This window comes from Myripristis murdjan, chromosome 18 (assembly GCF_902150065.1).
Source record: "Myripristis murdjan chromosome 18, fMyrMur1.1, whole genome shotgun sequence".
Taxonomy (NCBI): domain Eukaryota; kingdom Metazoa; phylum Chordata; class Actinopteri; order Holocentriformes; family Holocentridae; genus Myripristis; species Myripristis murdjan.
This window is the reverse complement of record NC_043997.1, coordinates 8,235,128-8,251,508: the sequence shown is the minus strand read 5'-3', so window position 1 is coordinate 8,251,508 and position 16,381 is coordinate 8,235,128. Positions and strand designations below refer to the sequence as shown.

The following is a 16,381-nucleotide window of genomic DNA, read 5'->3' as shown; positions in this document are numbered from 1 at the left end:
ACATAGGACCTTGGGAACATAGGACCCTGGGAGCATAGGACCCTGGGAGCATAGGACCCTGGGAGCATAGGACCCTGGGAACATAGGACCTTGGGAACATAGGACCTTGGGAACATAGGACCCTGGGAGCATAGGGCCTCAGGAACATAGGACCCTGGGAACATAGGACTTTGGGAGCATAGGACCTTAGGAACATAGGAACCTGAGAACACAGGGCCTCGGGAACATAGGACTTTTGGAACCTCGAACCCTGGGAATGTATGACTTTGGGAACATTGGCCCCAGGGAACATAGGACCCTGGGAACATAGGCCATGGGGAATATAGGAAACTGAGAACATAGGGCCTTAGGAACATAGAACCCTGCGAACAGTACTCTCTCTCATGTTCTCATTATATACCATATACAAGTGGGATTATCTCATCCAATTAAAAGATTTTTTACCTTGTGTGAAGAAAAACAAGATTTTATAACTTAAAATGAGACTAAATGAATTGTTAACATGGAGATTTTTTGCAGTGTGCATCCTGTTTTTGGGGCAGACCCCGTTGTTTATCCATTTCTGATAAATATCCATTAAGTGGTTAAACACATTTCACATTTAGCAGGTCTTACACCCACTATGCCCTCATCTACCATGTTTTTTTTTCACAGCGTTTAAACAGGAAATGTCTGGTTTCATGGTTTTACTCAGCCACCTGCTTAATAGCATAATAAGCAAACCGAGGTCGTTGTCATGGTAATGTCCTATCTTCATCTGTTTATCTCTTTCTACATCTCTATCTGTCTTTTCTCTCAGTTCAGCTCAATCGCTTTATAGGCATTACTGTCAGCAACAATAGGTCAAAGCAGTTCGCAAAATTTCCTTTTATGAAAAAAACAAACAACCATGAAACCATTTGGACATTCAGATCAAATTAAGATCAAAATAAAATGATTTGGTTTGGAAACACATCAATGTATAATGTAACTGGTGTGTGTGTGTGTGTGTGTGTGTGTGTGTGTGTGTGTGTGTGTGTGTGTGTGTGTGGCAGATGGAGTTTGCGTGCAGCCATGTTGTGTGTAACTGGAGGCCTGATAACACTGGAGCAGGTGAGTGCACTAACCTCCATATTATTCACTACTAATAGCATTAATAGCTCATTTTTATGGTAATTTTAAACATTTTATAGTCATAATATGTACATAAATATCTAAAAATTCTAAATATATTTCTAAATACATATTCTAAATATAATTCTGAATATAAAATTATATTTCTGTGTTTTAATTGCAGTCATTATAATATTTTTTAGTAGCCATCATATCTTCAGATGCTTAATTTGTCTTGACTGTTAACTCTTAACCAAATATCTTGAAAACTGAACTTATTATTTTCAGGTACAAAACATTGGAGTTAATGTTTAATTGATTTATTTTTAGTTCCTTTCATCCGTCTCTGGTGGCTTTAGTTTATTAGTGCAGTAAAATCGTTTTATTGGACTCATTTTCCCAGCAGCCACCAGTGTTTCTCCCGTACGGCCTGCCTCTGAGCACCACTATGACAACAGAGTGACTGTCAGACACCAAGCAGGTAGCTCCCTACACACACACACACACACACACACATAAAAACACATAATCATAATGCCAGCACTGTAGTCCAGCTGCTGTTTTTCTGTTCAGTGTTGGATGTTCGTCAAATTCTCAAGGGTATTTCAACAACAGGAAAGTACATTAGGCAGTGTGTGTGTGTGTGTGTGTGTGTGGGCATGCATGCATATGCAAGAGAAATAAGGACAGAAGAACAAAGCTCTACAAAACAGGAGTGAAAATAACACTTCATCAGGGGGAAAGTACACACAACACACCCTTAACAGACAAATTAAATCATAAATGATGCCTGGATTTTCCAGAGATTTTTCACTGACAGTCTCCTCCATGTACAGTTCACTGTTCGCTGGTACAACATGTTCAGCACTGAGGCCTTGCCCACACTAAACCGGGTAACTTTGAGAACACTGTTTTCTCGACATTTTGGCTTTCTGCCCACATACCACATGCAAGCACCGATATGCAACGCCTTTTCAAATTCAAATATGAATGTTTTTGAATAAACCATCCAAAGTAGACACATTTGTCAAATGCCCTGTTTTCAGGGGGCAGTCCCCTGATTTGATGCTTTCTCCCCAACTGGCACTGTCCCCAGAAAAGTCCCCATACCCCACCCCCACCTCCACCCCCACATCCCTCCCCCCAGTGCCAGGGGACGTCTTGTGATTTGCAGTTTTTTCATCTGAAGAACACACGAATTCTGTCACTTTAAGAGCCTGTATTATGGCAAGCGTCAAGTTTTCCTTTTTGTTCGTAACTGGCCGCCACAAAAGTGGAAAACAGATCGGGACGGGTTCCACATCAGATCAGGTCGACGTCAGGCAAACTCACCTGATTTTGTTCAGAAACATGAGAAAAAGGCGATTAGAGAATGAGCAAAAAAATCACAGGAACATTAGTGAAGTGAACTTTTATATGTAGAATTATTTAAATGGTACTATTCTGGAAAATTAACCTCAGGATTCTTGTGTTTAAATGCTTGCGAAAGGCTTTCACAAGCATTTCAGCGAGCGGATGATTTCTGTCAGATTCTGGAATATGTCTATTGTTTGTGTTTAATTTTTGTCAGTAATCATAGCAACCACCTCCTGTACATTATTGTATTGCAATGTATTGTACGAGTATTAATACAGTAGTGACCAGTGATGTTTCATGCACTTACTGAAAGGTTTTCCTCAGTGTGGCGCCTATTTGGTGTCTGATGTCCTCATTTGTTTACAGAAATCTCTTCAAATGAATGTGGGTGCATGTTATTGGTAGAGCCTTTAAATGAGTAACATGTAACAAATACATAGAAAATGTTAAGACTTTCTCTCTTTCTCTCAGAGACAGCCGTCGTCCCGCCGCCTCTTCCTCCACGGCGGCTCAAGACCCACAAACCTCGGCCCATCTCCCTCCCTGTCCCCCCTCCTCCGCGCTTTCGCCCCCCTTCACCTCCGTCTCTCCCTCCTCCCGTCCCACCCCGAGGTCAGTTTTGCCAGTTTCTGATGTGTAAAACGACACAGCCCATGTTCCAGCTTATTATTATCATCCGTCCTTTATTTTTCTGTTTTGTTTAGACGGGCAGGTGGAAGCAGAGAGCAGGCTGAAGGCCAACGTCAACGTTCTCTCCCTCAGCGTTGGAAAGTTAGTGGACATCAGCAACGGTAAGATGGACACACACACACATACATACACACACACAGCATACACACACACCTTCTTAATCTCTTCCTCACCTTCCCTCCAGCCTCAGGCCTTGAGAGTTTCCATAGCCCAGTGAATTGTGGGAAATGTAGTGCAGCCTTGTCGGCTCTGAGCTCCGTGCGAAACAACGTGAGTTTTTATTTATTTCTCTGTTTTGTTTTGTTGTTTGCGTGATTAGTTTTTCTTTCTTGATTTTGATCTTTTCTGCATTCTTTTTTTTTTTATTCTTGCACCTATTATTTCATTTTTCCTCTAATTCTTGCATATTTGTTGCTTCTTTTTTTGTACTTTATGCTTTCTCAAGTCTTTTCTCCCTCTTGCTGCCATCTCCCTATTTGCTCTTTTGTGTGTTATCAACATGACAAACCTTGTGAGATCAATAAAAACCTCTTGTTCCTCTCCGTCAGCTGTGGGTGTGCGAGTTTTGTGGCAGAGAAAACCACGTGGACAAAGGTGCGAGCGGTGTGTGTGCCGCCCAGCGCCGAGGTGTGTGTGCCGACGTCCTGCACCTGCCCAGCCAGAGTGACGATGACTACCAGAACCTGGAGGACACGCTGGTGGTTTTCTGTGTCGACACGTCCGGCAGCATGAGCGTCACCACAGAGGTGTGTGTGTGTGTGTGTGTGACGATATCATGATCCCATGGTAATATTCAATACTGTGATATGATGTGATAAAAGTTCAGTGACGACAAAGTGTGGCTTTAATTCCAGGTGACTTGTGCCAGAATGATCGGCTCGCCAACATACATATCCAGACTCAAGGTGAGATTTTCATTTGCTGCTCTTTTGTTGGATTTGCTCTCATAATAAACCAAACTAATCTTACTTTTATTTTTTTTAATGATTTTGATTGTTCTGATGCTCATATATGCACCGTTTTGGGTTAAAATTGCACATTTCAATTCACAGCAGGGCCACCGGGTTCAATAAAGAGTGAAATCACTGACAATTAAAATGAAATAAAGGTAGTTGTTTGTCAGATGAAGCCTCAAAATTGAAACGCTCACATCCATCAGTCAGACATCCTCACTGATTACCTTACCGTTCCCTGTATATTTTAGCCTGTTGCCCTTTAATCACGCTAATAATCTGTTTTCAAATCTGCCTGTGGATAAATCAAAAACCTTAAAATGAGCTGTCAGATTCCCTCACCATCAGAAGGCAAGGCAACTTCATTCATATAACACATTTAATGCACTGTTGTAATACAATGTGCTTTAAAGAGCATAAAGAGTATTCAGCAGACACATTAAATAGAGAAAACAGCAATACAAAAGACAAAAACGAACCTCAAAATATAGATAAGTGTAAATGAAATAAAATAAAATAAAAATAGATGAAATTAAAACACTGTGATATATTTTTTTTTCTTGTAATTCATCATGGTTGTTTTTGACCGCCGTCTGATGCTGGACATGTCAGTGTGTTGTTAGTTAAATGGCTGTTGTTGTTGTTGTTGTTGTTGCAGGCCATCCAGGACGCCCTGCAGAGGGCGCTGTCCTCCCTGCTGCAGCACTCCCCCCGCAGACGAGTGGCCCTGGTGACTTTTAGTGACGAGGTAGGGACACAAGAGGAGATGAATACTTTCATTGTTCTCAAACAAGGTCTTTTCTGTTGTTGTGCATAAAAAAACATAACTCAACACACTGCAAAAAAAAAAAAAAAAAAAAAAAAAAACAATAATAACTGAGAAACAGGTGGAATTGTCTCATCTCATCTGATTGTTTCACCTGTTTTAAGAAAAATAAGATTTTAACTCTGAATGTGATATTAAATGATTTTCGGACACAAACCATTTCTGATCAGTGATGTGACTCTATGTGAGAAACAACCATTATATTGCATATTGTTACTACAGTTTTGCATTTTTCATAAGTGTTTTTTTTTTTTTTTTTTTTTTGACTTTCTGTTTTCAATTTCAGTTCAGTTTTCATTCATTTTTAATGCAGGCTTGCTAGTTTAGTTTTTACCTTTTGAAAATGCTTAGTTTTATTTTATTTTTTTTTTTATTAGTTTCAGTGTTTAAAAAAATATATTATTCACTTTGGACAGATGAACAACCAAATGAATTGACAGACACAAAAACTAAGACATTTTCTTCATAATTTTAGTCTTTTTATTTCAGTTAGTTTTGTAAACACACAATACAGTTTCAGTTGTTGTCTCATTTTCATTTTTATTTCAGTTTTTTCACACCTAGTTTTCATCAATTTGTTTATTTTGTTATTTTGTTTTCATTTTGTTTCCATTAATAACCTTGGAAACAACTTGCCGCATGACCCACTTAATGCATGAACCACACACACACTCACACACAGTCACACGCTCTATATTCAGACATAGTAGTTTAGTTACTCCCCTGTGACACATTTTCTCTCAGAATATTTTCCATATCACACGTTTCAGATACTGACACTGCCACTTCCACCTGTCACCGACACACACCTGCACGCACGGGCGGCATTTACACCGCAGGTGAACGTGTTCCAAATCTATTGTCACGTAGTTTTAATCCAATTTTACAGAGCAAACAGTTTACGCAAACAAGCAAACTAGTGGATTATGGTTATTAGTGCAACCATCGATAAAGGACAGGTTCTATATTTTTCAACCCAGGCCATATTAAAATGTGGATTTCTATCATTTACTCTCTGCGAGCTTTAGTGAGTAGTGAGTTTTAGTGAGTTTTCACACTCAAAAAACATGAGAAATGTTCGCTTTCAAAACAGGAAAGTCACAGCTAACAACAGTCAAAATACATCTTAAACTTGCTCAGACAAAAAAACGGCTGCAGTTGGTGCTTTCTGACAAGTTTCGTTTAGCATGTGCAGTAATATATATCACCTTGTCCGCATCAACACTGTTCTGCTGCAAGTAATGCTACGTTCTTCAAACTCGGACCCCTGAAACTCAGACAGAAACATGATTCTAGCCTTCTATCGATGAAACGAAACAAATTACGCCATGCAAGAAAAGCTGCTGGTGAGGTTTAGGTCCACACACACCAAACCAGCATCAAAGAAGTCACATCGCCTGTGTTGAGGCCAGAAAGTTGCACTTGAACACGCCACAGACTGCAGCCAATGACCACCTAGCATGCATGTTCTGCACCTGCGTGAGAGGAAATAACTCTCCCTACCAACAGGTGGCGGCAGTCCGCATTCAAACAGCTAAACTGGAAGACACAGGAATGCAGATAATAGCACAATAGCAGATAAACCACAAATTAAAAAGTGTTTTTTTACCATTTTCACATCACTCTCGCTCACCACAGACAGTTTTGTAATAAAGCTACTTCTAATCGTATTGAGCACTGGAGCGTTCCAGTGAGGTGAGGATGAAAAATGAGAAGAGGTGAGCTCTTGACTTTGTTGTTTGCTGGCTTTCGTCACCTCCGTCTCTCACGGCCTTTAGATTGAAAGCTTATCCAGCCAATCACAGCCATTTGAGCAGGCCAGGGAGGAGTGAACACATGAAGTACGGTCAACATGGCATTCACGCTTTCAACTCGGGATGAATGAATTTTAAGGATGAGAAGAAACAAAGAGAAGGGTATTTTGTTTTCCTGTGCTGAGATTGTGAACGCCATGCTGTCGAAATTTACCAGAGCGAAACTCTGAAGTTTGAGTGCAAGTGAACGCAGCGTGGACGGTGCGGATCGTTCATGCTTAATAAAACGACGATGGGAAGAAACACAGACAGGTGGCTTGACTGGTGATCAGACAATACATATGAACAGCTGAGCAGCTATTTGAACTCAAACACACACACACACACACACACACACTGAAACTGTCATATTTTCACACGTGTTTTCGCAACTGATGGTATCACTGAGGTCTCTGAGTTTAAATTGTGGCCATGTGTAATTTATGGCCCAGTGCTAATTGTCCTGGGTCATGTGTGTGTGTGTGTGTGTGTGTGTGTGTGTGTGGCATTGCAGAATGATGGATTGATGTCACTTTGGCCCAGTTCAGAGCTGTCTAGACAGAAGAGTTATGACTGAACTTCCCCTCCTTTGAATCAGTCAGGGAGTTTAGGAGTTTGTTTCATACTGTGGACTTCTTTTACTTTTTGTGTCATTTTGTTGCTAGCATCTACTAGCTAGAAATCAGCTTAACTGGGGTCAAGAGAAAAGCTGATTGACTGACTTATTATTTATTGTTGTTTATTGCATATTTCTTTAGTGTGAAATTAGTTTTTGCTGTAGTTCCTCCACTGTGAACTTATAAAACTAGAAAAAGTGGGTTATTTGTGCCAGGAAGGTTCTACACATTCATCATACGGGCGAGGTGACACATGCCACTTTAACATGGACTTAATTATCTATGCCACATTCTGTGCATACACTCTCTCTAGTGCGCACACACACACACACACACACACACACACACATATTTCCATCCCCCGTTGCGGTGCCCCAGCGCCTTGACAGGGGAATTCCACGGTCACAAAAAAGCAAAGTCACCTCAAAATGTCTAGAGGCTGCTTTACTGGTTTTTTGCAGTGATGAATAAAAAAGTTTGATTATGTGCCATTTCCAATTGGGGATCATCATAAACTTAACAAAAAGCAATAAAACTGAACATACACATAGAAACACAGAGCCGAAAGCTGCAATTCATACATTTTCAACCTTTACAAGCATCAGTTGTGAGTTTATGTCATAAAGATTTATATCAGAATTAAATTAAATGGGTTTCCCCTCCGTTATGTTCTTGATGGTGATCAATGAGGGTTGCCATGTTGGAGGAGTGACAACCAAGACTATAACATTACTATCACTTCTCTCAGTAATAACAAGGAAAAACTCATTTTCTAAGCAGGCAGGGACTTCAAATCATTTAATAATATCTTTAAAATAATCTTAAAATAATCTTTTCCAAACCACAAGGCAACAGTATAAGATAGATAGATAGATAGATAGATAGATAGATAGATAGATAGATAGATAGATAGATAGATAGATACCGTATTGATCCTGGACCCTTACAAACATGTCACAAGTGAAATATGCCTTTTCACATGTGTAAATTTGAATTTCACATGTGAATTTACCATCTTCACATGTGACTGGCAATATTAACATGTAAACTAACATTTTCACATGTGAAAAGAAGATGATGTCACAACATCACATGTGAACTAGATATTTTCATGTGATTTGCTATTTTCACATGATTGAAAATTTTCACGTGAGAAGAAAACTGGTCACGCAAACTCATGTGGAATTAGCATTTGCACATGTGACTGGACTCTCAATTAGAATCCCCACATGTGAAAAAAAAACACATGTATTTTTGGAACTCATGTGTTTCTCATGTTGCTTGTCACATGTGAAATAATCACATGTGGTTGCAGATCTCATGTGGGAAAACCAATATGGAATCACATGTGAAATAATTCAGTCACATGTGATTATAGATCACATCTATTCCAAAATCATGTGTTTTATTTAACATGAGATTTCACATGTGATTTTTCTCATAAGGGGAGGAAATTAAGGCATCCAGAAGTTCAATACAATAAATAATACAATAAATAAGTACAATAAATACACACAAAACAATAAATACACTCAGTCCAAATAGAAAAGCACACCATATTTGCAGCCTACAGTAAAATAACATGAGCAGGAAACAGCAGCCTGTACATTGCACATTTGCCTGACACAACAACAAATTAGCCAGAAATAAAAATAAAAACATACAAAAATAAAAATAAAACCAGCCAGGAGAGGTGCTGTTGATGCAGGAGATGAATAATAGTTCCATTCTGCAAAAGGTGAAAAAAAAAAAATCAGCGCAAAGATCATCACCTGTCAAAAATGTCACAATGTTTATGCTCGAAACAGGAAGTCCATCCATGGTTCCACCTTTTTTCTATTATGCATCTGAATCCAGATAAGAGTTTCTTGTTTAGGTTTTCGGCTGTGACCAGGCAGTGAGTCACTCCTGCCATCAAACCTTTTTCTGGCTCAAGATAAAGCCGGCCAGGCCTTTTCGCTTTTGTTGTCAATAAGCGAAGCAAGGCGATCCACCTGACTAATTCTGACTAATCAGCATTTTTCTCCCGCTGCTTTTTAAGGCAGACGATTCCGATTTAGCCGTCTCATGATTGATCTTTGAGGAGATAAGGATCTGTTTTGTTGCTGTCGGCGCACCGATGGTGTCCCGTTTCCTGTTTGTGAATTCCCATCCAAAACTAAAACTACATTCACACAGACTGCAGCACTGTGATATTAACCCCATTGAGCCAGTATTCAAAATAAGAAATGTCCAGATAAACATAATTTTTTTGATGACCTTAACCTTAATAGTCAGAGTAAGCAATACTTGGATTAAGATTTGAAGTATTCTGATTTTTCTCAGGTTATTGAGGGGCCACTTCTCCATCAGGGGCAGAACCCAAACCTAACATCTCGACTTTGTGGATGTAAAGTTTCATGAGGCTCTAATTATCTCAAAGGATTATTTAGTCCACTTAAATAGTCACGGGACAGGGTTGTAGTCAAAACCACCTTAGTTGAGTCCATGTTATATCAAAGACCAGCTTCACATTAAAGACAAAACCAAGTCTAAAGTGTGTCGAGACAAAGAGACCAGAGCAAATCAAGTCCTTTTGGGATTTTAATTTTAGAATTTTATTATAATTTGAGGTTTTAATAACACATTTCCCCTTGTGGGATTAATAATAAAGTGTACTTACGTACATTTCTTTCATTTTCAACATAGTTTTTTCCATTTTTTGTCATATTTGTTTGGGTGGTACTTCCCCTATAAGCATGGCAGAGCTTCTGGGCCTTACTTTTTTATTTAATTTTGCTGTTAGGGTTTTTTTTTTTTTTTTTTTTTTCTTGCATCTAACTGTGAAGCACTTTGTAAATGTGGTCTTGAAAAGGGCTGTACAAATACAGGTGCTTAATAGGAGCAGCAACACTAGAATTATCATTGATCAAAATAGGAAATAAACAATACACATCCTTACAAATGTAAAAAAAAAAAATTTAAAAATAAAGCTTTAGAGAGTTTTTTGAAGCATAAATTGAGGTGCAAAGCTATCTGCAGGAGCTTGGGACCTTTCAAAATGCAAGTATAATCTCTTAAAAATGCTATTAAATGTTTGTAGTAATGAATGGAAAATTAATTAAACATTGATAACATTACTCAATATTTTTATATTGAGCAACTGCAGGAGCTTGGGACCTTTCAAAATGCAAGTATAATCTCTTAAAAATGCTATTAAATGTTTGTAGTAATGAATGGAAAATTAATTAAACATTGATAACATTACTCAATATTTTTATATTGAGCAACTGCAGGAGCTTGGGACCTTTCAAAATGCAAGTATAATCTCTTAAAAATGCTATTAAATGTTTGTAGTAATGAGCGGAAAATGAGTTAAACATTGATTACATTACTCAATCTTTTTATATTTTCAAAATAGGCAGAAGAAAATGTGTCGATATCCACTAGTGGCCAAAACCAAGAATTCAGAAAACTGCAGCCTGTCTGTGACGGTCTGTTATTGTAGCTTTGTCATGTGTTGATGCCAGTTACTCAACATGTTTTGGCTGTTGTCACTGTTTGTCACTTATCACCTGTGCTGCTACAAGGTGTGACAGTAAGACAGGTCTGTGGCGATGACTTTGCCTGAAAAAACCCCGGGATCAGTGACGATGGAAAAATACCAAGAAGCTCTCAACGAAAACATGACAAAGACGGCGAAGAATGATCAACAACTGTGGGGCGTGTGTGTGTGTGTGTTTATGTTGTGTGTGTGTGCTGCAGTGGAGTGATGTAAGCCGGATTAGTTTGGTGTTATGACCTGGATGTCACACACACACACACACACACACACACACACACACACACACACAAAATGCCAACCTCTGCTGTGATTCTATCTCTCCTGTTTAACCTTCCACCTACTTACTCCACCATTCACTCCTTAACTTAATTACACACACAGTTCATAGTCCAAGAGTCTTTTCACACCCGAGCGTCCAACCCAAGTTCATGTTCTTGTTACACTGAATATATTTGATCCAGTTAGTTTTGGTTTCACAATGTAATTATGTGTATATAAAGACCTTTCTGTAACATACTTCTGTCACCGTTTGAATCCATGGAGAAAAATGAATGACAAGATTCATTTTGTTGCCAATATTATTATATTATTACGGCACCAGCTTCAATAGCTCTCCCCTCCTCTCGTATCCTCGCTGAAAAATGAAAAAAGTGTCTGCAGTTTTTTCTAGTTGACTTTTAATAATGTCTTCGGACCATGTTTACTAAAAACTTGGTGTCCTTTTGTGCTACAGTGGCTCATTTTTCCTTTTTTCGGTTCCAACGATAGCCTTTTGGACCTTCCTGTAATTGGTTTGAAGAAACCGCCCCCTGTTTTTGTCGCACCAAAGTTCGACTGTTTGATCCAAAGGAGGTTTCAAAGCTTGTACTTTGGATTTTGGATCAACAGAAAAATCCAAAAGTCGGGACCAAATGAGGCAGATGTGCAAAGGCCCAAGTCAAACACCTTTGCAGGAGTTTTCATTCTCACAGCAGCTGATTTACACTGTATTGACACAAAATTTGTGGAGAGGTTTATTTGAACTCTCGAGGATTTACCTCTTTAATTCAGTTTGCATGGCCAGGTGAGAACACCAACTATACCATCGTCACCTCAAATTAGTCCCCAGTTTGATCCTCCATTCTGTGTCAATGCTCACAATATGAGCTGTGTTGCATTATGTTAACTACATCGTCAATATGTCATGTAAAATGTGAATGTAAAACTTTTTTGTACTTTCTCCTCCCGGTGTCTTCCAGGTGGTGATTTACGGAGACGGCGGCAGCGCTCCTCTCTACCTCAGGGATTGGGCGTTGGTTGACTACGACCATATATGGCAGCAGGGCATGGCCTACAGCATCCCGCACTGTATTGCCGAGACTCACGGCCAGCTGACACAGAGGGTCAAAGAGTAAGTGATGGAGGGTGAGTTACTGGGGAACCTGAAAAAGACCTTAGAATGACACGTTTCAGCGAAAAGCGTCTGTCAAAGGTCTACCAAAAGGCTTTCATACTACAGTGGTGGAAAAAAGTTTTCGGACTCCCCATGCATTCGTGAAATATTGCATTAACAAATAACTCTTAGGTCTTCAAGTGCAATTTCTTTTAGTACAGTCACAGCCAAAATACTAAACAAATCCTAAAAAAGCCATTAAAAACTTCAAATTGATTGGTTCCATAAAAATACATCAGAAATTTTGAGTATTGGGTCATTTTGGTACCAGTGATGAAGGTCGTTCTTTTTATTAAAAGACACAATTTTTGTTGCCAAGCTTGGTGTCTATATAAAGCCAGCACATCTGAAAGTTCTTCAGACACAAAAATGGCTAAAACAAGGAACCTAACGCAGGAAACACGCCTGAAGATAAAGATTACACTGTCAAGAATTTAGTTTTGTTAATTTTTCTTGTAAACAATAAACAAAAAAATATAATGTATTTGTTTGTATCTGTCTAATGCAGCCACACCTTTTGAAACACAAAAAAGATTTTTCCACAAATATTTCTTGATAATATTTGAGATTGGGAGACTGTGTAAAATTTTAAGGGTGTCCAAAAACTTTTTTCCACCACTGTAGATGGGCCAAAATACTCTTTTACCGAGTTACCCAGACTGAGAGAAGATGTTTGACACCATTTTCACCTCTGTATGTCCTTTGATTCCATTCCTATGGGTAGCATTTCGTGTTAGCTTAGCATAAAGACTTGAAGTCTATGGGAGTCATTAGCCTGGTTCTGACAAAATGAAAAAGTAAACCTTATCTCAAGCTGGGTAAGTTGGAAAAAAGACATTTTCCCTAAAACACTGGATTACTCCTTTAATATTGTTTTTTCTCTCTCTCTTTTTAGTCTACCTAAATGATGGATTAAAATGCGTGTGTGTGTGTGTGTGTGTGTGTGTGTGTCTAACTTTGTTTGTCTCTGTTTGTCTTTGTTTTTTTTCCTCGCCAGGCTCCGAGAGCATGGGGCAACCTGTCTTGGTCCTGCTGCGCTGGTCTCTGTTGCCATGGCATCAAGATACCCGGGCTCAAAGGTAGAGGAAGACTTTCATCACCAAAGTGCCATTAAACCATCAAATCATTCAATCCATAATTTGTTTAGTAGTGGCGAATAAGAATGGGCTATTAGCCACATGATAAACAACCGCAAATATTAACAAAAATCAATTAATCAGTGCTCTCTTTACTTTAAAAGTCTCATGTCACAGTGTTAGATGGAGCTGTAATGATGCATGAGGGTAATAAAAAAAAATGTCCTAAATGTCAAATACTGTCATAAAAATGTTTAACTTTGCGTCAGTTTCCAAGTCCAACATCAAATTCACGGTCAGTGAATTTGCTTGATGAAACTTGACAGTGGAATAGCACCAGTAGCAGCAAGGAGATGTATTGCTCCAACAAAGAAACGTCTGGTGAGGAGGGAGCCATTGAAAGTGGTGTGATGACCCGTGGTGATGCAATGGAGAGGTGTCGGCATTGTCGACAGGCTGTCGTCCCCGGGGTCACGCTGTGGCATTTTTTCATGACTCTCTCATTCTTGCCTTTCACTGCAAAACCATGTCATGGACTGCAGATAACGTCAAGGTCGGTGTCACCTACATATGCGGCAGTGGGAGACAGCATGACTCTCGGCTGTGACTTCACTCTTGCTCCTGAAGACTTGGGAGGAATTGATATTGAATGGACCACCAGGCCTGGAGACCCAGTGGTTATCTGGTATGCTGGAAATCATCGTGTTTACGATCACTTTGAGCGATTTCAGGGCAGAGTTCAGTTTGTATCTCTAACTCCTGCAACTGGCAATGCTTCAATAACCATCAGTGACTTGAGGCTTACAGACTCGGACACCTACCGGTGTAAGGTTGAAAAACTTCCCGGAATCTGCAGCGTCATCATTCGGCTGGACGTAATGGAGACGCCAACCAAACCTGTGTGTTCCCTTGAGGGTGTGGTTGATATGGGTCAGAAAGGAAGGTCAAGCAAAGGAGGCCCCGGATGAGGTACGGATGGTCCAAGGAAAGCGGAAAAAAGATGTTCCCCAAAATTATAATTGTATTATTATTTTATTTTATTTTATCTTATTTTATTTTAATATTTTTATATATTTTATTTATTCTATCCTATTTTGTTTTATTATTTTATTATTATTATTATTATTATTACTATTATTATTTTACTTTATTTGATTTTATTTTAATTGATCTTATCTTATTTTATCGTGTTATCCTACTGTGTTTTTTACCTTTTTATTCTGCTTCTATTGTGTTATCTTGTGGTGTTTTATCTTGCTGTGCAGCACTTTGGAAAACCTTGTGTTTGTTAAAATTGTGCTATATAAATAAAGTGGATTGGATTGGATTGGATTGGACGCCATGGTAGATTCTGTGCAAGGTGAACTGTCTTTCACAATCACCAGTGAAGATGTGCAGGGTCCTTATGTCTGCACTGCTCAAAACCTTGTGGGATCGGAAACGTGCACCTTAACTCTCGTATTGAAGTCAACCTTGAGCAACGTAGCGGTTTCGGCGGCTGCCACAGTCACTGTCCTCCTGATGATCGCCATCGTCACCACCATTGTTTTCTGGTGCCGCAAAAGGAAAAACGTGGAGTATGACGGAAATGACATCAAAGTAGATGACGTGCCTCCGTACAGATGGCTACCTGAGAAGAGTCAGCAGGCTGTGCCCAAAAGGGTTGTCCTAAACAACAGTCACGTGGGTGGAAGTCAAGATGACGAACCCGGAGAACAACAAGCAACAGAAGTCTGACGGGGACTTCTTGAATATGGGCATGATGCGTGCACAGATGGGTGAAGTGTATATGTTTGTAATAAAGGTTAAAATACAAAAAAAAAAAAAAAAAAAAAAAATTCACGGTCAGTGCTGCCTGTTGCCAGTGTCACTGTGAGAAATGTCGAGGAGGCTTCTGGGTAATGTAGTTTTTTAAACGTGGCTGTGCTGCAGGTGATTTTGTGCACTGACGGCAGAGCCAACATAGGACTGGGTGAGATGGAGCAGAACCTGTCTTCCTCCTCCCCTCTTTCCTCGTATTTCTACAAACAGCTGGCTGCCCAGGCCACGGAGAGCGGGTGAGGACGCAGATATACACACACACACACACACACACACACACACACACACACACACACACACACAGACATGCACATACCTTCAGAATAAGATATGTTGCTGTCTCTGTTATTTTCCCCTAAAACTTGTTTCATGAATAAATTACCCTTCCCTTATGCACCCCGCTCTCTCTCTCTGTCTCTCTCTCTCTCTCTCTCAGGGTCATAATATCAGTGATGACCTTTGAGGGAACAGACTGTCGACTGGCTGAGGTCGGGAGGCTGGCTGACACTACTGGAGGGAGGGTGAGACTCACATACACACACACTATACACACTTACATGCATTGAGGTGCAGCCACATCACACTATGTACACACAAATACAGGCATGAATATTCATAAATGCCAAAAAACATCAAATATAAATTCTTTTTTTCCTCTTTCCTCTCTCTTTCACCCTGAATGTTACCGTGTTTAAAACTCTAAATCTGTCTCTTTCAATGCATTAAATAAATGTTTGTTGAAGGCTGAAATAATCTCATTGGCTGAAGTGAACCGCAGTGGGCAGAGCCAAAAAAATAGAGTTTTCCCTAATGTAGCACCCAGCACCCTATGCCAGTTATCAGTTACTTTAACTCACCTTTAACAAGAATGATGGGGTGTTTGGGTTCGTTGTCAGGTAGATACCACGAAGGTTTACCTATGTTGAGTGAAGTAAAAGTACTCTAACTGCACTCTAATCATTAGACAAAAAATAACACTTAACATTATATATACTCTAAATACTATTTTAAATAACTAACCCCAGGCGGTTTTAAATGAAAGAGAAAATAGTTTACTGTTTGTTAGATTGTTTTCAAATAACACAAATAAAATATAATCTCACTTTATAATGAAATAGAAAAGATATTAATTAGACCCTTTAAAATATAAAAATAATAAATTCTCAAAAATAAACAAAAAT

General features: G+C 39.3%; 1 protein-coding gene across 2 annotated transcripts in view; it reads left to right on the top strand.

The window, feature by feature from the left end:
• The window catches only part of LOC115376906 (circularly permutated Ras protein 1), a 31,752-nt gene that overhangs the window by 3,459 nt on the left and 11,912 nt on the right, over positions 1–16,381 (top strand). The window contains exons 2-13 of one of the 2 annotated variants that reach the window (XM_030076730.1): positions 1,035–1,092; positions 1,499–1,573; positions 2,920–3,060; positions 3,153–3,239; positions 3,323–3,408; positions 3,687–3,884; positions 3,993–4,043; positions 4,750–4,839; positions 12,110–12,261; positions 13,301–13,382; positions 15,312–15,436; positions 15,637–15,721. In XM_030076730.1, coding sequence (XP_029932590.1) covers positions 1,035–1,092; positions 1,499–1,573; positions 2,920–3,060; positions 3,153–3,239; positions 3,323–3,408; positions 3,687–3,884; positions 3,993–4,043; positions 4,750–4,839; positions 12,110–12,261; positions 13,301–13,382; positions 15,312–15,436; positions 15,637–15,721 — 1,230 coding nt within the window. Of the gene's footprint in view, positions 1–1,034; positions 1,093–1,495; positions 1,574–2,919; positions 3,061–3,152; positions 3,240–3,322; positions 3,409–3,686; positions 3,885–3,992; positions 4,044–4,749; positions 4,840–12,109; positions 12,262–13,300; positions 13,383–15,311; positions 15,437–15,636; positions 15,722–16,381 lie in introns of both variants that reach the window. The other variant, XM_030076729.1, reaches the window with a different exon arrangement.